This window comes from Zootoca vivipara, chromosome 5 (assembly GCF_965207765.1).
Source record: "Zootoca vivipara chromosome 5, rZooViv2.hap1.1, whole genome shotgun sequence".
NCBI lineage: Eukaryota > Metazoa > Chordata > Lepidosauria > Squamata > Lacertidae > Zootoca > Zootoca vivipara.
In genome coordinates this window covers 17,524,918-17,547,287 of record NC_142588.1, presented here as the reverse complement: position 1 = coordinate 17,547,287, position 22,370 = coordinate 17,524,918, and the positions used below count along the sequence as shown (strand labels likewise).

The 22,370-nt window shown below is 43.2% G+C and overlaps 1 protein-coding gene across 2 annotated transcripts in view; it reads right to left on the bottom strand.

The window, feature by feature from the left end:
- The window catches only part of RET (ret proto-oncogene), an 87,963-nt gene that overhangs the window by 13,691 nt on the left and 51,902 nt on the right, over positions 1-22,370 (bottom strand). For both annotated transcript variants that reach the window (XM_035138105.3, XM_035138104.3), the window contains exons 7-16: positions 17,567-17,825; positions 17,137-17,262; positions 16,119-16,229; positions 12,895-13,014; positions 11,328-11,581; positions 6,017-6,164; positions 3,875-3,982; positions 901-1,115; positions 689-811; positions 211-281 (exon numbers count right to left, since the gene is read on the bottom strand). In XM_035138105.3, the coding sequence (XP_034993996.3) occupies positions 211-281; positions 689-811; positions 901-1,115; positions 3,875-3,982; positions 6,017-6,164; positions 11,328-11,581; positions 12,895-13,014; positions 16,119-16,229; positions 17,137-17,262; positions 17,567-17,825 (1,535 nt within the window). The remainder of the gene's footprint in view (positions 1-210; positions 282-688; positions 812-900; positions 1,116-3,874; positions 3,983-6,016; positions 6,165-11,327; positions 11,582-12,894; positions 13,015-16,118; positions 16,230-17,136; positions 17,263-17,566; positions 17,826-22,370) is intronic.

The window sequence follows — 22,370 nt, the reverse complement described above, 5'->3', positions numbered from 1 at the left end:
TGTTTTCTACAATAGCATAGCTGCCAAGTTTTCCCTTTTCTCACGAGGAAGCCTATTCAGCATATTGGAAAATCCCTTTAAAAAAGGGATAACTTGGCAGCTATGCAATAGGTCTATAGAGCAGATGGCCTCTTCAGCCTGAGGTGTTCTGGCACAGCATGGGTACAAAGACAAAGTTGCATGACAGGGAACATAAATACATAGACTTACACATCACTTTGTGTTGTGTAGATGTGATCAAAGAGAGATTCGATTGCCATCCACTTCACAGGTATCCGACCCTGGCAGGAAAATAAAGGACTATTACTGCTTGCAAGTTCTGTTTAGCACTGCTTCTCATGTCACATTTGTTTTCATTTAACTTTTGTCGCATTTAACGTGCATGTTGTCAAGTAGTCTCATATGCCTTTTATCAGAAAATGTGCATTTCATTCATATAGATTACAGCAAAACATGGATGCACCGAGAAAACCCTTGGGTTGAAAGTAAATAGCTCGCAAGATCAAAAACAGAAGGCTACATACACAAGTTTTACGCAACCCGCATTAGCTTTTCCTTTTTACAATCTCAGGGCACACAAATTTTGTGCACTGATGAGTCCTGCTAGACATGTTTCAATGTGCTGTGTCCAGAAGTTCTCTTACTAATCAACTTATCAATCCCAGGCTGCCAGTGACTGTGTTTGTACCTTGCTCCTCTTGACGTAAGAGTCCTCCTCATAAACATCTCGTGACAAACCAAAGTCGGAAATCTTCATCTTACGCCCTTCGGCTACTAAGACATTTCTGGCTGCTAAATCACGATGTACAAGCTTTGGGGAAAGGAAAGAAAGACGTTTAACTGTCATGTATGCTTACTTGGAAGGCCACAAAGAGAGGGTGAGAATGAGGGACGCCATACCTTCATTTCAGCAAGGTACTGCATTCCGCGAGATATCTGCCATGCAAACGAGATCAGGTCACCCATGGTTAAGGCTCGCTCGTCTGGATTGTCCAGGTAGCTGGAATTCCTGTTGGTATCACTTCCCATATAGCTGGGCCCAACTTTCCGGCTTTCCCTCAGAAAACTCCTCAAGGAGCCATATTTAGCATATTCGACTATTAAGTACAAAGGCCCTGAGGCATAAAAAAGATACAATTCAGAAGCAGAGTTAGGTCAGCTTGTTCTCAATAATTAGATAGGAAAGCAGCATATCAGCAAGATTTATACACCTTGTACTTAAAAAAAAATCATACCTGCACCCCCCAAAAACCATTTAATTTTGTTACCTGTTTTAACAGTCTAGTCCTATGCATGCTTACTCAGACTTAAGTCCCACTAAGATCCATGGGGCTTACTCCCTTGCAGCACTACAGCCTAAATTATGCATATCAAGCAAATCTGAATATAAAGCTTATTTGCACATAATCCTAGGGGGCTTAGTTTGGTCAGAATCAAATATACACTTAATGCTAAATACATTACTTCTGGTAAATGCACTACCATGGCTGCGAAAATCTCTGCCCTGGGCTTTTTAGACACATCTACCCCATGTACTATCTGAAACCAAAGGGGCACATTGGTTTCCAGGTGTGATTACGCCCCCCCCCCAGCTCTCCTACCCCACTAAAGGAACATTATATAAACTTTTCTATGAAAAAGAGCACAACAGAACCCAGTGCTATAAGGTGAACTGGTATGTTCAGAAGTGTTCTCCCACCATGGAGACAGGCAATTGAAATGAAAAAGTGCTTATTTCTGGGAACATGCCTTTGGGTATCCTGTCTAAGAAAGGCAATCAATGATGTTACGCTGCATTTCTTCCAAAGTCAGACAGATGAATTGTGACGTTTCCTTGGTTTTATGGAATGTTTAAGGGAGATTTCTATGCAAATTGGTACGTGCAGAGAAACCAATCAAAAGCATTCAGTTTAAGGTATGAACATTATATTCTGCAGCCCGTAGTAATCCTCACAATATCTCGTGCTCCCTGCACACTAATTACAGTGGTTTGTTAAAGCTCTCAAGTATAGATTCCTGCAGAAAGGATCCTGACATTTCAGTCCATTAGTAAGCTTTGCCTCATCATAGCCACCCACATGAATGCTCTCCCCCATGCTACAATATTGAACGCAGAGGCCTGGAGGTTCAAAGCTCTCCTATCCTAGCTTTAACAGAATGTAGAGAATATACGCATCCAAACCAGAAACAGCAGGATTCCTAGCATTCTCCCCTATTGTACCAGGCTAACACGAGAGTGCCAAGCATGTATCAACTTTACTCATTCACCAACCTTAAAACCTAGCTCTGTATTAATATTTGTTGGGCAGGGCTTTGTGTCTTTGATTTAAAAATATCAACAACAACAACAACAAGAGCAGGATGCTGCAGCCTGTATACATTATTCAAATTAAATACATCTGCATGAACTTTGTGTAATTTATCTTGCTTGTGCTAGCCATAGGAGAGAAAAGATGCTAAGCAGGGCACTAAAACTCTGACCCCGGGACTCCTATGGAACCCTGCTCCCAGGACTTTGGAGACGACAAAAACCTTCCCCACATGCCGTCAGCCACAAATGAAATTCTTATAAATTGTGCCATATGGAAACATATAATGAATGTGGCTGATTAGCAAGTTCAGAAACTGGGGGTGCTGCTGAATATAAGGGCTGCACAAATCAACCAACTTCAGTATGGCAGTATAACAAATCACATGTCAGTCCCTTAAGGCACAGTTCCCCTTCAAATGTGAGACTGTTGCTATGCAACAACAATTGCCATTGGATCTATTGAGATGAATGCCCAAGTTACCAGACTAATAATTCCCCCTCTGACTGTTTTATTGCACCGTCCTTTGGAATATTATTTCTAAACTAAGCATCTGTAATTTACTGTATTGGCCTGAATATAAGCCTTACTTTCCCCCCAAATTCCGACCGTGAAAAGTTAAAGTGTGGCTTCTATTCACGACCTTACGGTATGCAGCCAGGAGCATGGGACAAACAGCACCAGGAGCGCAGCAAAGCAGTTCCTGCCCCGTGCGTAGTCCCCCGTCCTCCCTCTCCAAGGGAGAAAGCGAGGAAGGGGAAAGGCCACTGGGAAAGCAGCGTGGCTCCCACCCACCCAGTATGCAGCCAGGAGCAGCAAGGAAGGGAGTGGCTTATATTCAGGTGGTTCCCCCCCCCCCCCGCCTCCAATTTTAAAGGTGCGGCTTACATTCAGGCCAATATGGCAACTGACCAAATCCTATAAAGTTATCAGTAAGGGGTGTGTGTGTGTTTCTTACTTGTTTTGCTGGATTGTACCTATCACTGTGAAAGTGCCCCTGTCATGTCCAAAGCAGGTGGCCACAAGTACTACCACTTTAGCTGGCTAATGCACATGCGATGGGAGTCTTAACCACATATGTATTGGATGGCAGCACCTTTGTCCAATAAAGTCCGGTGATGCTGCAAGCCTCCTCTGAGCCCAGTTCTGCTGATCTCTTCACCAGGAAAGCAATCATATGACCCCAAAACAGGCCCCCAGTGGAAAATGTTTGGAAGTAGGAATGACCAGAGCGGTGAAAGTGCCACAGCAGAAATAAAAGGCAGCCTCCTCTGGTGATGGATACTTTGGGGCACAGGACTGAAAAACTGATTGGCTGACTGTGCCAAGCTTGTATCTCTTTTAGGGATTACATACCGTCTCTTATTTTATATACAGGCAACTCCCCATTTCCACGGGGATTGCGCTCCAGGTCACAGTGCGCACCGACAGAATGCGCATAAGCCCACCCTGCCCCACCCCACCCCATTCCTCTAGGTCCAAAAGGACCCATGTGTCAGCAGGCATGTGTAAATTGGACATGCCTAAAATGGTCCCCACCTGTATAATGAGTGAGACTCACTTACCATCTTGGCTGCAAGCTCCATAGAGTTTAATGACATGTGGATGGTTGACCTGTTTCAAAAGATTGAACTCTGAATGCAGGTCTCTTAGCTCGCTTTGGGAAGCATTTTCTGCAGAACAGAGCAATAGAAGAAATACCATATATTAATTACAAACACTATTCCCATAATATTCAAATACTGACATACTACCTAGATCTCTGGCACTTACTGGCTGCAAATAACCATCTTAAACAAATTAGGGGCAAGGTGTTCCCTTGTTTTAATTATTCATGTAAACCACTCTGGGAGCCTTTTTCAGATGAAGAGGAGGTTTAAAATAATGAATAATATATAGAGAGATTGAAAGTGCTTCCTTGATTTCTACCCAAGCCAAAGAAGAGGGTACTGAGAGGCATGAAGTGACGCATGCTTGTTTATTTTCATGAGAGAATCCCAGATTATCTTGAAAACACTTGCTGCACTAGATTCTCTAACCGACACCCACCTTTAACAGTTGGGTTGCCATAACAACCCCTCATGTCTCAGCCCTAACCTTCTAATCATTCTATTGCAAAGGAAGATGTAGCAGGTAGGGAACAAATGCAGGCCAGACTGCTCCTATCCAATCTCCTGTGTTCTTTGATGGTTTTGAGTACCTTGCCTGAAAACAGTTGCTGTGATGTGGCGGCAAAGGGAAACAGAGAGAACTACTTGAAAACATTAAAGAAGACATCAAACTGAAACCACTCCTTTTTAGTAATATTTTGCAGATGATTCAGCACTAAAAAATCATGTCTGTTGCTAATACTCCTTTGTTCTGCGGGGGACGGGGGACACTGTTACTGCATACTCAGCAGAACCTGGAAGCGGATGCTGAGAATTAAGGTATCTTGCACTGTAGGCATGGTCACAATATTAACTGGGCGATACAAGTTAATGTCCCACTACCTTGCAGGACATCTTTGGGAGAAGAAAAGACTAAGGAGTAAACTCTATCCAAATTTGGAGTCCTTAAGATGGCTGGATGGTATCCAGTACATCACCTACTAGCAACTCCTGCAGCCAAGCTGGTGCCCAATGTATTGCTGGCTCTCATCTGGGCAGCCCAGGACCTCCATACAAACTGCCCAAGCTTGCGCCCCTGAGAGGTCACTTTGGTGTTGCTAACGCAGCAAAAACAGCACATGAGTTACTGATCTCTGTAGCCACAGCAGACACTGGTTCTCCAGCAGTTTGACTTCACCTCAGAGGCACACCCCCATTGTCTCTTGAGACACATGGATGCCAACAACAGGCTAATAATGCCTTAACTGCTGTTTGAGGTTTATAACATTCTGCCTGGTACAGATATCTCAACTAGATGATCTTCAGCTTCTTAGTAGCCCTACCACTTCACAACTTGAAATTGTTATTACCACTTTGCAGAGACGGGTAATACTACCTTCCATCTCCCTTGGTTCACCCTCCCTTCACTGCTTCCCCTGATATACTGCAGGCCAATGCCAATGTGCTTGGGAAAGGGGAAGTGGCACCGCACCAGGCCACATGCTTTCTCTCTCCCCTCCTGGCATATCTAAGCTAAGAGTTTCCCAACCATGCTGCATGCAGGGAAAGGAAGGCAGATGAAGGAGAGCAGAAGGAACAATGGGTATACCCATGGACAAGCTGGCCTTCCTCCCAAGCTACTGCTTCACTTCTGTCACACTCTGCTGTGACAAACCAAATACTCTAGATCTGGCCATTGTATATCGATAGAGCAGCTATAGTTAGAGAGAAAGACCTGGTGAGCATGTTGCTCTTTCGCATATTATGTGTGACAATGAGGTGCTATTTTTATACCGTACTTTAAAGTATCTGTAGGAAAGAGTTCAGCTAAAGCTGAAAAGCGCAGCATTTTTAGAATGCTCTTGAAACGCTTCTGTTGAGATGACAATTTAAGTGAGCTACATTGGCCAAGCTAAGTCAAGCTGCCCTTGTGCCCCGTGGAAGTGACTGCCCTCATCAATGCAGTACAGGGGGAAATGTCGGAATATAAATAGAATGCTTTAGGACATCCGGCTGGAACGTATGTGAGATCTGGCAGCTTTTTGCTTCCAAGCTGGACCTCTGTCATAAGTTACCAAATCATTTGCAGATATTTCCAGGCGCTTGCAGAAAAAGTACCTTTTAGCATTTTGACTGCAACAGTAGTATAGCCAGCCTTCCCCTTAAGCCTGAAAGCAGTCGCCTTGACGACTTTCCCAAATTCTCCTTCTCCAAGCGTTTTGCCAAGCACCAGGTTCTTCCGAGGAAATTCCCACTTTGGATCTTCCTGTGTTGGAGGGAAAATAAATCTCTTGAGACAGAAGAGTAACAGCATTTGATGGGGGCACTTCCCTCTCCTTTCTGCTGCAGGTCATGTGATACTGTTTCCAACCTGCCAAATGGGGAAGGAAGGCCCTAATACCTTCTTTAATCTGCCAATAGTTATATTCTCTTGCAAAAGAAGTTTCTGCTTTTCTGCCGCATTAGCAGGTAATTTTAGATTTTTATTTTTTTATTTGGAAAAAAAATACAGTGGGTGTAAGATTGAGCTTATTTTATGGTTGTTGCAAGTTAGCCAAGCATGGTATGTGCATTTTTCTTTCCATTAAACATTTCTTCAGCACTCTCCCCTTTCCTTGGCTGTTTGTGCTTCCTGATCTGAGAAAGCCCTAAGGGAGGAGATATCTGGGTTTTAATTGAAGCACAGGGACATGGGGATGCTGAGTTAGGGCTGGGCAATATAAGCTTCTCAGCACCACGGTATATCACCAGCCAAACATCGTGACCTGGCGATATACCGCGCTGTTGAAAAAACAAACTGCACTGCCGCCAGACTGCCAGGTGCCTGGTGAAATCGCCACTGCTCTCATTGTGGGAGCTGAGGTGGTTTCACCCCAGCCCCTAGCAGTCTGGGACAAGGCAGCTTGTTTGTATGCGAGAGGGCTCCCAATCCCCAGCCCCAGCAGAGCCATGCCCGGTGCTCTTCCTGCTTGCATGGGAGCCAGCGCCAGGCTGGGGGATCCTTTAACTGCTCAGTTGAGGGGAGCGGTAACTGAACACTCCTCAGCCAAGCAGTTAAAAGATGCAGATTTTTTTCTCCCTCTGCGCAGTATGAAGGCAGAGTGGGATGGCGGTTCCACTCAGTGATATATCGCTGGTGAAACCGCAACCGCTCCTGAGTCCCTCTGCTAGCAATGCTCACTGGAGAAAGTCGCTAGCAGAAGGACTCAGGAGTGGTGGCGGTTTCACCAGCGATACACTGCTGAGTGAAGCCGACATCACAGTCTGCTCCTCATATTGATATATTGCCCAGGCCTAGAGACAACCTTCACTTTCTTTTCTTATTAACTGATGGATAATGGTTGAAAAAACCACAGAAGATAACTTTTGGTAGAGCAATAATATATACCAGACCTGGCCAACCCAAATGGTTTTTATTTTCCTGCTTGCCAAACACAGTGGCTGCACTGAAGAAGGTTCTGAGGCCTGATCACACACAACCCATGAAAATTTATTGGACTAGTTCCCAACCCTGAAGTTCCCAGGTGCAGTTGCCCTTTATAAAACTATGAAGCCAGTATATGCACACGATAGGTGGCAATTGGGGTGAAAACTATCTACGCTCCTGCCATCAGTGTTGCCAGAAATGAGGAGTAAATGCTCTTGGGTAAAAATATTTCACCGTTTTATTAGCTTGAGGAAACCGAAGGGGAAGGGAGGCTTGTTTTAGAATTCAACCATTCATCTCAGACAACTGCCTTTCTGTTTCGGGAACCTATCAAGCCTGACAGTCACAGAACAGTGATGACTGTATAAACCAACAGAGAAACAAAAGCAAACAGCATAGATGCCTCTATGAAAGTATCATTCCCTAACATCTAAATATAGCCTAGGGAGACAACGTTTATTCCCCGCTGTGCAGAGAAGGATTTTTAAAGTTACGACACTAGCAACCACATTGAGCTTAATGTTCCTGGAACTGAGCCTTCACTCTCTGCCCTTTCATTTATGTGCACCAGATTACCATTTAAACAGAATTGTTTTGCTTAGGCATTAAAAGTTAAGTGAGCAATATTAATTTGGATGCTTTTTCCACATATCTTATAACGGGACTTTTAAGGTTGGTAACCTGTGGCTCTGTGTCTGTGATCATTTCATAAACTAGATTCCATAAAATTATTTGGTGCAAATTAAGGTAGCATATGGGTCTGAAGAATATTTCCACTATTGACGTTACTCTTCATTTTTATGTGACAGTTTATTTATTACCTCGTTCTATTCCAGTGGCTCAGGGCAAAATGCTGGTGGCTATGGTGGCTCATTTACTAGAAGCAATGTATTTAGCACTAACTCTGAAAGTGCATACTCAATTCTGACCAAACTAAGCCTCCTAGAGAAAAATATACATCAGTAGGCTTAGTCTGGTCAGAATCGAGTATACACTTCCAGAGTTAGTGCTAAATACATTGCTTCTGGTGAATGAGCCACCATGGCTGCTAGAGGCCTCAAAAAATCTGTGCCATTGGCTTTTTAGACTCGACAACCCATGTACTATCTGAAACCAAAGGGGTGCCTTGGTTGCCAGATGTGAAATATATTGTTACAGTATTACCATATTGGCCTGAATATAAGCCTCACTTTCCCCCAAAATTCCAACTGTGAGAAGTTAAAGTGCGGCTTATATTTGCGACCTTACGGTATGCAGCCAGGAGCACGGCAAAGCGGTGCCTGCCCTTCATGTAGGAAGGGAGAGAGCAGGGAAGGGGAAAGGCTGACACAATGCAGCACGGCTCCCCCCCCAAGTATGTAGCCAGGAGCAGCGAGGAATGGAGCGGCTTATATTCAGGTATCCCCCCCCCCTTTTCCCCTTCCAATTTTAAAGGTGCGGCTTATATCCGGGCCAATACGGTATTTTCAGCTCTCCTACCCCAGTATATTGGCTGCACCTACAGAAGTCTAGCCAGGTTCAAGAACCTGACTGGAAAGGGAGCCTGCAATGTGCAAGCAAGGCTGGAGAATGTCACGTGCCAAATCTCAACTCATCCTCCAGCTAGTAACACACAAGTCATCTCAGAGGCCTTTGCAGTAACACAGAGGCCTCAGGGGTGACCTGTTACTGGTGCAAAAACAGCATGTGGTTCTCTTACATGGTGTTCAGCCAAGTCAGTGCTGTCGGAAGTGAGCCCTCCCCCTCCCCCCTCTCTCTGAGAGATGAAAGGTCACTTTTTAGAAAATGGGAGGGTGGGGGGGGGAGTACAGCATGTGGCTCTCACGGCCCCTGCAATTCTTCCCTGTGTCAGCTTGTGTGTCAGGCTGTGCGCTGTAAGGCTCTTTGCAGTCACCCTTCTTCCCCATGGCAAACGAAAGGCTTGTCTGCCATGTAGGAAGCAGCAGCGCATAGCAACTGAGACTCCCAATATGACACAGGAAGGATGGCAAGGGGGCCGGGGAAACCCAAGTTTGGTCATTCCTGACCTAGTCGGTACAACTACGTATGCAAACATGTGGTCTCAAATCATAGTAAAACAAAAGCTCAGGATAAATGCAGGTGGTCATGATGAGCACAAGCTATCTTTTAAAAAGAGAGAGAGAGAGAGAGAGAGAGACTGCTATTCGTTTGACTTTTTAAAAGCTGAAATTTTCTCAAGCAAGCAAACGGGTTTTAATATTGTACTAGTATGGCTGATACAGCTGCAGGGAGGAGCAGCCAAACGAGGTTGCTAGGAAACGCTAAAATAATTAGTTGCAGACTTCTGGGGGGACTAGTTAACTGTAATCTAATTGTTCATTCCAGTAGAACAAGCGGTCATTTATGGTTCCATACCAAAGGACGTACAACTAACAAACAAGCTATTGTATTAGGTGGAACAACCACAGAATTGAATGGAACGTTTTCTATTCATATGGGTCTAATTTTCAGGCAGATAAACTTGCAGCAAGTTACTTTCCAAGATCTCAAACTCTATATGAACATTGGCGCTACGCGATGAAAGAAAACTGAACGAATTATATTAATAAGTAGCATTATGCATAGGATTCTTATCCCCTGCATTGACTAAGGGATAAATTGTTGGTAGCTGCATGCCAGCTGTGGGTGGGGCTAGTGCCCCTTGTGGGTAGGGCCCCCCTTAACTTTTTCTGCCCCCCCTTCTGTATATCTCTCTGCCCAAGACAGCTATCAACTATCAGAGAAGGGACAAGATTACTTTTGCCAGAGGTCTGAACTGATCTGCTTAAGAGGGGCCGTTCCTCTCTCTTCCTTCCATTAATTTCTGCTCCCCTCCTTCCCTGCTGCCAGTTTTTCCTCTCCCACCCTCCTCCTCTCCTTCACTTCTGTGTAAGTTTCCATAATTACAAGCAACTACCATTTAAAGTAAAAAGGGACGCGGGTGGTGCTGTGGGTTAAACCACAGAGCCTAGGGCTTGCCGATCAGAAGGTCGGCAGTTCGAATCCCCGCAATGGGGTGAGCTCCCGTTGCTCAGTCCCTGCTCCTGCCAACCTAGCAGTTCAAAAGCACGTCAAAGTGCAAGTAGATAAATAGGTACTGCTACAGTGGGAAGGTAAATGGCATTTCTGTGTGCTGCTCTGGTTCGCCAGAAGCGGCTTTGTCATGCTGGCCACATGATCTGGAAGCTGTATGTTGGCTCTCTCAGCCAATAACGTGAGATGAGCACCGCAACCCCAGAGTCGGTCACAACTGGACCTAATGGTCAGGGGTCTCTTTACCTTTACCTTTTCAAGTAACAGTAGCCTTTATTAGAGCAAACCTAAATCTTCAAGAAACAGTAACTGGTTTAAGTATAGCAGACTCTCCAAGTGTCCCTATTTTCTAAGAACGTCCCTGATTTAGACAAGCCATCTCAGTTTTTTATTTGATCCTGGAATGTCCCACTTTTCTTTAGGCTGTCCCTATTTTCATTGGAGAAATGTTGGATGGTATGGAGTTATCTGACCCCCTGAGCCAACTGAAGACAATCCTGTATAGGGAAGTTTTTAAATATATATATATAATGCTTTTATATATGTTGGGAGCTTTTCAGAGTGGTTGGGGCAACCCAGTAATATGTGTGGGTTATAAACAGTAAAATTATCATTATGGAATGGGCTGTCCCTATTTTCATTGAAGAAATGTTGGAGGGTATGATATAATGTTTACCTTATTTTACCTTTAACGAACAACTATTTACTTTTATTTACTTATATTGTGAACCTGGCATGTTTTATGCCAAACTGAAAGTGCCACCGCTACTGTGTAGATTTAAGGGTCTAGTAAACAGCAGACATAGTAAAGATACATGGTGGCAGCTGTTAGAAGGATTCGAAAAATAAATACAATGGTGGGAGTAAACCAGGAACTCTTCTGCACACTTGGTAAATCAGCAGTCGTAAATAGAAGCTGGTTCTCCATATGCCTTGAATTGTAAGAAGCTGAAAACTGGAAAAACTTACAGGTATTTTGAACGTGTCTACTGACATCTGGTTCTCAGAGTCCATTGATGGCCGGCGGACATTTGTCGATGAGTAGCTTATGGGGTATGACTGGGCAGGGCGGCGGAAGGTCATCTCTGCAGAAGCAATAGGTGGCTTTGGAGAATTCTTGTGATACCGATGGATGAAGTAGGAAGAAAGGAGTACCGAAATAATGAAGGATAGCAGGACTCCTCCTGCAATCACAGTTTTGCACATGTAATCACACAATGGCTCTGTGGATAAAGAATAATTTTGTCACGGCACTTGCCACATTTTTTTTCTTTCCGCGCCAATTAACAATCACATTTAAAGCATCTCTACTGAAAGCAAGTACAGTGGTACGATCTTAATTCATTCCGGAGGTCCTTTCTTAACCTGAAACTGTTCTCAACTAGAGGCATGCTTTCGCTAATGGGGCCTCTTGCTGCCGCTGCGCCACCAGCACACGATTTCCGTTCTCATCCTGGGGGAAAGTTATCAACTCGAGGTAACTCTTCCAGGTCAGCGGACTTTGTAACCTGAAGCATTTGTAACCTGAGGCGTTTGTAACTCAAGGTACCACTGTATTAGGAGAAAACAACTTGAAGTAGAGGAACACCTACATCAGCAACCTAACGTCCTCTCAAATGTTAAAGCAGCTTTTACTGTTGCTAACAAGCTGCTATACTTGCTCCCTAAAATCAGCAGGCTGCATTGATCAGTGTTGACAAATCAAGCCAACTTTGAGATACTTCCTTCTGTCTTTAGTTCTTTTCAGTCCCATCCCACTCAATCTTTAATTTTCTTCAATCTCCCTTTTGATCAAGAGTTAATTAAAGGATAATGTCAGCCATTAAATTTAAAAAAAAGTCCTTGGAAAATTAAAAGTGCTTGCTCTTTCTTCATTTCCATCTCTATTTAAAAATGATAATCTAAACATCACAATAATTATCTCCATATTGTATCACTACTACTACTACCATAGTGCAATCAGTGTACATGGCCACAGGGAATTTCCCATCCCCTGGAAGCTGATTTTATTACCAAATGAGTTGCAGCCAGCATCTTATGAGTGCTTGCCATTGACAAAGGTTTGGGGCAAGGAAGCACACAACACAATTGCCCCCAACTCATGCAATGTGTGCTGCTTTACAGTATAGTCAGGGAAATGCTTTTGGGTGTTCTGGAGAGCGCATATCCCAGCTGTAAGTCATAGGCATGTGGAATTCAGAATCCACAACGAGCACACAGTGACCTGAGGGCAGTCAGTAAGGAGATGGTGGCAGCTAAATGTGGAAGTTTATTTCCATTAGAAAATGCATGAGGATGATCACTCATTTCAATGTGCTCCTACATCAAAATCTCGTTGCGTACTGAATGTTTCCTTGGCAGGAAGAAATACACTATCCATCTGCGGTCGTGTCCTGCATGCATCCTTCCATCCCATATACATGTGAGAGAGAAAGAGGGAGAGCACACACATAGAATTTTTTTATCTATCAAAGATGAAAGTGTTGGAGCATTCGAGAGCACAAGCGTAAAGTCAGTAAATGAACTTCAGACTTACCTCTGATATCATCTTTCTCACAGTAACAGCTAGTTCCTGGAAAGCAGTGACAAACTCCATGTCCTGCCTTGATTCCCAGTCCATTCAGGCCTTTCTGGTGGCCACCAACAATGTTGGTCCCTAAATTAAACACAAATGTGAGCATGCACCATTCCACAGCCAGGGCTCAATATATCATGTCAGTATGTTCTGCGGGTTTATTCTGTTGAGCATTTGAAATTTCGTTTGTAAAAACAGGAGAAACAAATCTGGGAACAAAAAGTGACACCTGACTTTGGGGCTTAGCTCTAAGAAGCAATCGCATGAGACCTTGTTTTGTGTGGCTATTATGATGATTATCAATTGCTGCCACAAAACAGCCTGCCTTAAAATATGACAGTAGAGACAAACGTGAAATGTAATTCAAAATGGTGTATAGATTTGCTGTATGTGCAAAAGCAGCTACACCACAGCTAGCTTTACTTTACTGAAAATAGTCTTCGAAGCTATAATCCTGCCCACTACGCCATGACTGAGTCCTAGCAAATCAATGGTGCTTATCCACATGTAACTGTATGCATCATTCTGTGCACAGAATCCTGCAAGGGACACTTCAAAGCACTGAGCAGAGGGATGGCTCATTTCTCTCTTCTCCCCCACTGATTGGCAGGGGAGAGACAAGGCTGGCATTTGCAAGTGGAGCGTCTCTGCTTTGCTGCTCTTGCTTGCAAACCATAGCTTTCTTTCTCCCCTCCCCACAAGCCGGTGGAACAGGAGAGACAGACAGGACTCGGAAATGGGCATCACTTCTCTTGCAGCAATAGGTGGAACGGATTTATTTCCCAAGTGCCATTGTGGTGGCTGTGGTTGGGTGCTCAATAACAGATTCAAATAAAATACAAGGCAGGTTGATGCTACAGCATAGCAAAGGAGGATAGGGAAGCAGGCATGGATAGGAGGAGGTGATTTGGAAGCAATGAAGAATGGCCAGTCTTCCTCAATAAGGGCATCTTCCAGAATACAACTCCCATGAGCTCCAGCTAGTGTGGCTAACAGTCAGGGGGGAAATGGAAGTTGTAGTCCAACACAACTGGAAGGGTTTGGGAAGACCACTGGGAGGTGTGAGGAATAGGGAAAGCAGAGCATGACAATAATGGAAAAATTATTGGGTTGTATGAGTGTCAAGGAAAAGAATGGACTATCCATTAGCTTTTGCCTGTCTAACATCTACTATGTATTCCTCAAATGAGCTCTAATGATGAATTGTTGCTTCCAATGGAAAAATGTAGGGTATACTTGCTTACTGGAGGTGGGAGTAAAAAGCAATGTTTTGTCAATGCACGCAAGCATGCATGACGAGGAAGAAACAGTCTGGTTTTGGAATGTAGCAGTAAGTGGGACAAAGGTCTGAGTTTTGCAGCTGACAGGAAAAACTGGATGGGTGGTCCAAGTGGATGCTGTGTTTGCTTTGGGGAAAACTGATTGTATTTTACAGATGAGCATTTTCTCTCCGTGCTTGTCTGCTACCCCATGTTCAGTGTGTATACTTGTAAATAAACAGATGTCCCCCCCCCCCAAATGCCTTGTGTTTCCAGTGCTCTCTCCTCATAAGAAAATGAACCTTGCAGCAGTTTCCAGTGGACGTTCCTACCACAGAGGGATGTGGGGAACCATATGTTTAAACAGAAGATTTTTCATCAAGGCTTGGCAAACCAGTCAGTGCCAGCTGATGATGAGAATCCATTAAGAAGTGCACAGGCATTCCCGAATATAAAAGAAGCATAGTATTTTGCTTACAATAACACAGTGCTGAGTCGGTTTCCTACTATCGCACAGTTCTGTGCAAGGGCAAGCTGCCACTAGAACAATGAACCCCACTTTAATTTGTGGTTTGGGTATCAAATGTGATAGGTGTACCTGTCACACACATGAGTGCACCTGTGTCTTCTGAGACTCAACACGCCAGGCCAGTATCTGAATGGGTGAATTGCTGGGAACCCTTACAGCCTATTGCTGTTGCTTATTCAAAGTAAATCCCACTGAGTTTAACCAAGGGGGTCAAATGTAGGACTGCAGCATAAGAATGCTACCCTGAGCATACTTAACTACAATACATAGGTAACTAAGAAATACACACACATTAAATTTGGACTTCAGCCCAGTATATCACACAGGAGGAGGATAATGGGAGAACCAGGAAAATAATATCCCTTTTCACTTCTTGGAAGAATGAGTTTAGCCTTTTTTCCTATTATATTTCCTCATCTTAAATGGCAATAAAGATACTTAACAACTTTTGCAGAGTGCTCGGAGACACTCTGGCTCAAGGCACTCAACAAAAGTGCTAAGTATAACTACATTATATAACCCTTTAACTGAACATTAAACTATCCAGGCAGGATGTATGCTATTATTGAATATAACCACTCAACCCAGTAACTATGGAACTAGAACTCATGGTGCAGTTTAGCTGCAACACCAGACCCTAATGTGAGAATTATCACATTTTAATAAAATAGAAACCAGTACCTTCAAGACATAACCTTTCTTTTAAAAATATACCGTGTTTCTCATATTATAAGACACGTCTTATATTTATTTTTTCCTCAAAAAAACACACTATGGCTTATTTTCAAGGGATGTCTTATTTTTTTCCTCCTCCTCCTCCTGCCGTGGCCGGCATTGCTGCTGCGCCTATCACTATGTCTTATTTTCGGGGTATGGCTTATATTCCTTGAATGCTTAAAAATCCTGCTATGGCTTATTTTATGGGGATGCCTTAAAATATGAGAAACAGGGTATTTTGAATCTATGTTGTGTTTTTAATTCCAGGTCATTTTTTTGAGATAGCCACCCTGAAATTCTGTGCATCTTCAGAAGCAGCCACTAATGCAGAGTGGCTATGGTTGGACAAAAATAAAACAACCAGCAGAGAAAGACCAAGTAGAAAATCTCTTGTTATGTTCCTAGAGTAGTTCTTTGGGTCATGGCTATTTTTTAAAAAACAATAAAATAAAATACAGAATAAGCACATTCTAATATTTATACAGGCATCCTGCATAAATCACTCTGGATGCAAAAAAGTAACACAGCTGTTATCTGCCTTAAAAGAAGCTTGCACAACCTTGAAGACAGTTGTAAACCTTTTGGCCCTGGTTCACATTTAAGATAAAGCAATAGCTTGACCCAGAAGTAAGAAAGCAAAACTCAGTAGAAAAGAAAATTGAAAGGTGTAGATTCCATACTTGTGCAATCTTGAGGGCATATTTTTTTATCTCTGCTCTCAACAGCATCACAGATAGCATCCGGGCAGGTCTTGATGCTTGGACTGCAGGTGGAATAGTTTGTTGTTATTCCTAAGAACAAGAAACAAAGGAAGGAACTTAGCATGTTGTGGCCTCAGCATCTTTACACTGCAAGATGAGCTACTGAAAAATTACCCTTTACTCTTCCTAAAGTGATGCTGCATGAAACCGTCAAAGGAAAGACTGTAATTATATTTATTTTTCAGTTCAGGTAACTTTCTGAATCTGAAAGCTCTTTCTACGCCTCTTCAAATAAGTTGATTAGGACTTTGCTAAATTTTAGCAGCAAACATTTACAAGGCAAATTGGTTCCTTCAGGCCTTGGAACACCCCCTGAAGAAGCTCATAGTAATTCTTTTGATTTTTTGTGGTTTATCATAGCCACTGTTCCAGCTGCTTGCTGTACACCTCCAAGACTGACTCAAACAGATCCTAATATAAGTTGTCTCCATGGCAATATACTATATTGGTCTGAAGGAATTCACCTTTAAATACATATCCTGCCACTTCAAACAAAGCTATCTTATCAGTGACATATTTATACTGATTATGTAATAGATTACATAGTTTGTCAGAGCTATTCTTCAATCCTACACAAAATCTCATACAAATGTGTTTGTCTAAGAGAAAGGGTGAATGGAATGGAGAACGTATTTGACTTCTTATAGGTTGCAATCACAATATCTGGTTTCCCAGTATCTTTAAGTATAAACATAAACACACACACACACACACACACACACACACACACACACACACACAGCAGTAAAGGCTGCTCAAGGAATAAAACGATCAAATAATATTAATATGTTTGCAACTCAGGGTAACAAAGAATGCCCTGAATGTCCTCAATATCCAACTGAGGTTCCCAGTGACAGAATTGTCCATGCTCTTCAATGCTCTCTTCAGTTCCGCCCTACTCTAGATTCCCATTCAATTGCTGAATGTCTGGACATACCTTTACCACTTCCCTGTCTCCATTGGCATTTTCCCATTAGCGCTCCAAGGCCACCACACTCTTCACACTCTGATCGGGTCTTGCTCATCGAACATGAGTCTGGGCAACCATCATCGGTATGTATAGCTATAAAGAAGAGGAGGAGAAGGGCTATACTATCACCAGAAAATTCTGTAAGAGTCTACCCAATGCTTACAAAATGCAAAGAGCATATTCTTTCCTTTGAATTCAAAGGATTTCATCCAACAACACAGTTCTGTGTTGCTCTCCAGAGTGAGAGAAGGGAGGGTGTTAACAGGCTCCCTGGGGCCTATATCTCACATGCAAGGGCTGCTGCATAAAAAGGTCTGAATAACCAAATATTTTGCATATTCAAGTATTGGAGGCTTTGCGTATTCACCGGAAAGACCAAAGCCCAGAGGCAACTTACGTGATCCATCAAGGACAATGGTAACATGGGTGAGAGCTTCCTTCCTGCTCTGCTCTTCTTTAGCAAGTACAGTGTACTGGATTTCTTTACAGTCAGGTCTCTGTAGCACAGCAGAATCATTCACGTAGAGGGTCCCATACTGGTCTTCAGGGCCCTGAGCGATCTCCACAGCATAGCAGCTGACATTGGGGGTCTGTAAGCTATAGGTGATGTTGACGCCATAAAACCTCATGCAGTTGTCAATGCAGATTTTTCCTATCTGGGCTCAAAGAAAAAAAGAAATCATCATCAAAAATGCCACCAGCAACAAAAGTACTGAAGCAGCACTAATGGTGGCCTCATGCATGTTATCAACAGTTAATGTTATAGACAAGCAACAATGTATTCAAAGGTGTTAATGCTCTGCAACTCTGGACACAATTTCACACAATGTGGGATCTGATGACAACTGGATTGGTACGAATACAGTACTTGTTTGCAGGTGAAACAATAATTTTCTTGCTCATGTGGTTGGGGAAACCACATTTAAATATGTGAAGAAGCATCTACACAGGGCTTCCATATTTAAAGCCATAATCCTATCCACACTTGTATGTCATTCTGCAGAGCTTACTTCCAAGCAGACTTGCACAGGACTGGGCTGTAAGCATGACTTCAAGGCAGGGCCATAGAAAGGCAGGCCTCCTCTCACAGCCACCAAACCATGGTGGAATTGCTTTGCGGTGTGCTCTTTCACATGTAGGCGAACACTGCAACCAAGTTGGTGGGGCCAACTGAATGGGATTTTCCTGATTGGTAACCTGACAGTAGCCAACATTCAACAACTAAAACACTAACAGATTTATTGTGGCATAAGATTTCACAGACTAAGACACATTGAGTGACCTCCCTGGTAGATAGGTCACACACATGCACACACTGAGATGAGTGCAGAAGATAACACTGCAAACAGCAGATCCCAAAAGCCATGAATTTCACATGGTACAGAAGGCATGTGACATTTCAATGCAAAGTTAACGGTAAATGCTATTATGTACATTTGACATTTGCACAGATGGTCCATGTACCTCTATATATAATGGCCTTTGGGGCTCATTGTTTACAAATCCTCTCTCTCTCTCTTGTCATATACACACATACACCCCAAGGATAACTCTGCACACATTTGATGAACTGAGCTCAATTAGTGCCCCAAGATGTTTTGTTCTACAACCAGACAAGAAAACACAAATTTAAAAAGATACAGCATCTCATTTCATTTGTATGTACAGTACTGTATCTCTATCCTCAACTGCAATCCAAATGGAAAGTATGCATACTGTGAGATTCACAGAACATTTCCCTCCTTAAAAAAAAAAAAATCACACGTGATAATTTTGCCCGAGAACAAGTGGATAGAGCCTCCATTTTGAAGCCATTGGGAGGTTAAATTTTTGATGTGGGACAGGTTGCTGCCGGGCCATGTTCATGCTTCTTCATTCATTCACTTGGCTGTCAAAATGGAGAAATGGCATCAGCCCAAAGGTTAATTGCTTCTTCATACTCTCATATTCTCCTCGGGGCAAAAGGCCATTTCGCCTTTGCGTTAGTTCGTCCTGCACTCCCCCGTGCTAGCTAATCATTCCAGATTATGCCTAATACTTCAAGAATGTGGAGTGCCACCCTCTAGGGAGTGAGCTGCTTGAACCAAAATACTTGCTGCAGATCTTAAACTGACAGCCAAATCGAGAAGAAGGAGGGGAGATACTATGCCCAAAATCATATGCACATTGGGTTATGTACCAACCTGATATGGTCAAGGCACAAACTTGCCTCCTTCCCTTCTGGGGCAAGAACCAAACAAACTGGGGCTCCACATGACTGGGCATTTGCATGGGGCACTTGGCTTAGGTGAGATGATACCTGCACAGCAGAGAGAGCAAGCTTGCTAGCTATTTCCCCCCTTAGAATGCAGTAGCAATTATTACTACAATTGCCACCCTTCAGATTGAACAAAGAAGGGAGGGTTCTGATTTCCTGTGTCTGTAAGAGAGACTGAATGACACTTCTTATGGAAGGGTAAGCTCAAAATCCCAAGTATTTTGATTATTTCTTCTCTTCCTGAAAATCTGCATTAGAAAGTTTCCACAGGACAGAACAGTAAATAAGTTGATGCCTGAACTCCACATGCTGATAAAAGCAAGCCAGCCTGAAGAAAGCCTGAAGCACAAACATATGGAATGCATCTGTAATGTATATTCAATCTACAAGACTCAGGAGGAGGCATTCAGAGTATATTTTTATATGCTGTTCAAAAATGGGGCAGAAACATTGTTAAGCTAATTACAGGGGTGAAGAGGAATGTTTAGTTTTGTTCATCCATTCAGTCTTACTTTTAAAACCTCATTTATTTAGTTATTTCATTCATAATTTTTTAATATATTATTTAGTTTTCATCTCCCATTGCCTTCAATAGGATACCCAGTTTCTGTTTTGCTGCTTTTGCAACTTTTTGGGTTTTTTTTTCCTCTATCCAATAGGCACTAAACTTTCAGAAATTCTCCTCCAAAGGATCCTATCTGAAATTTTAGACAGAAAAGAATAAGGGAGCCCATTTTATAGACAACAAAAAGGCAAAGCCCAACCGTGATCTAAACTAACTGTAAATAGAACTAACTTTGCAAATTCAACTAAAGACACTCATAGGAGCAGCAAACACACCAGGTGCAATCAGAAGCCCAAGTCTGCCGTGTTGGGTCGGTTAGGATACAACATAACTGAGACCTTCACTGTTGAGGGGAAAACAGATAAGTATAAAAACCCCTCCCAGCTGAAGTCACATAGGAAGTAGAAGAAGAAGAAGAATGGGCTGGGCTCAATCTGGGGAAATCAACCTCACACTAAGTACACTAGGTGCCTAAGATGAGTAAAAGATTGCAAAGCCGCTAGCCAATATGACACCTGTGTCTATAAGCTCACTCTTGTATGTTTTTTGCTTTGCAGTTCACAACCACACAGGTTGCAGAGGCGCCTGGCATCAACCATAGGAGGTACGCATGGTATGCGCTAAGCCACTCCAGACATGCTCTGCTTCTTCCCCCATGCTGCAGGGGGAGAATGATGCTCTGTTGCCATACCAGCAACTACCTCCAGGGTCATGGGTGGGCCACCAGGGAGAGACTGGTGTTCCACTATCCAATGCTGCAGGCCATCAATCTAGGTATGGTTAGGATGTGAGCTGTGGTGTCATTGCCACTACCGTGTTTCTCATATTATAAGACATGTCTTATATTTATTTTTTCCTCAAAAAAAACCACTATGGCTTATTTTCAAGGGATGTCTTATTTTTTTCCTCCTCCTCCTCCTGCCATGGCCAGCGTTGCTGCTACGCCTATCACTATGTCTTATTTTCGGGGTATGGCTTGTATTCCTTGAATGCTTAAAAATCCTGCTATGGCTTATTTTATGGGTATGTCTTAAAATATGAGAAACAGGGTACTGATGTACCTGCTCACCTCCACCTGCCACACCTGAGGGGGGGATGTCCCCTGGGGGAGCGAGGGGTATTTGGTCTACCTGTCATCGCTGCATGCTGCTGCGACTGTGTGGGCTTCCATGGCTCCCTGGTTACAATAAAGCTCTCCTTCGCATTGCTCTCTTTGTGTTGTCATGGTTTCTTGATTTGCGGGGGAGCATGCGGGGGCTGTGATTCCTGTGCGTTTGAGGGGTACCAGCGTGTGCACATGCATTTGTTTACAGTGTTGCACTGGGGTGTGCTTGTTATGTGCATGTGTTAGTGATTGTGTGTGTTTTGGGTGGGTGGTACGTCAGGATTTGGTGTCATCAGTGGAAATTCTGTGTCTTTGTGTCCGCTGCCAGGTGTGGGTGTTTTCTGCTTGCCACAGCATCTTTCAGCCACTGCCAAGTGGATTTTGGATGTAGCAGTTTTTGTGTTGACAGATTACCAGCAGCCATTAACCACTGTGGACCCATGAAGCTTAAATTGCTCTGCAACTATGTGGGTGCCACTTGCTCACCCAGTCTCCCCCAATTCACACACTTGCACAGGCTGTGGGGGCTATCCAACATTAGTAGACTTAGGGTACAATTTACTGAGATCATGTAACTTTTAATTAATGTATTTCTCTAAAATATAAACTACAAATCACTTCACCAGGAGAGAATGGTCCCTTCTTCCTCTCCCGGTGGCCATTAAAAACCAACTGCCCTGTGAGCAGGAGAGGAAGCAGCAGCAAACTGTCATAAGTGCAACCTCTTTAAATAGCCCATTTTTACTGCCTTAATCATATGTTACTGTTTTTATCAATCTAACGTAGGGCACTCAAGAAGCCTTGTCAAGCAATGAGTGAGATGAAAATACTTTAAGTAAGTAAACACAAGGGAATGGGGAGAGGTAGGGGTAATACAGTGTGAAATGGATTGAAAACGCTTCAAGGAACTGCAAGGGGTGACTGAGTGGGAACTGTTTTTACGAAAGACAAAGAACAAACCAACCAAAAGACGGGCCTGCAAATATTCACTAACGGAGGAGAAAATCTGCAAGGGAAAAGAAAAGAAAAACACAGGCATTTCTCTCCCTCTTTTATAGACTTTCACAATTCCCGTCTCCTTAGCACTATGATTAGAAGGTTCTATGGGGGGAAAAGACCAACCAGAATGTTGGACACTTTGGTTACAATGTGTTTGAGCTGACACCCTGCTCTCTCTGAAACCTCCAGCTGACCTATTCTGACTCATAAAGGGGGGTGGGGATGAAAGCTAAAATAGTTTTGAGTAACAGATTAATTATACAATGCTTGGAATC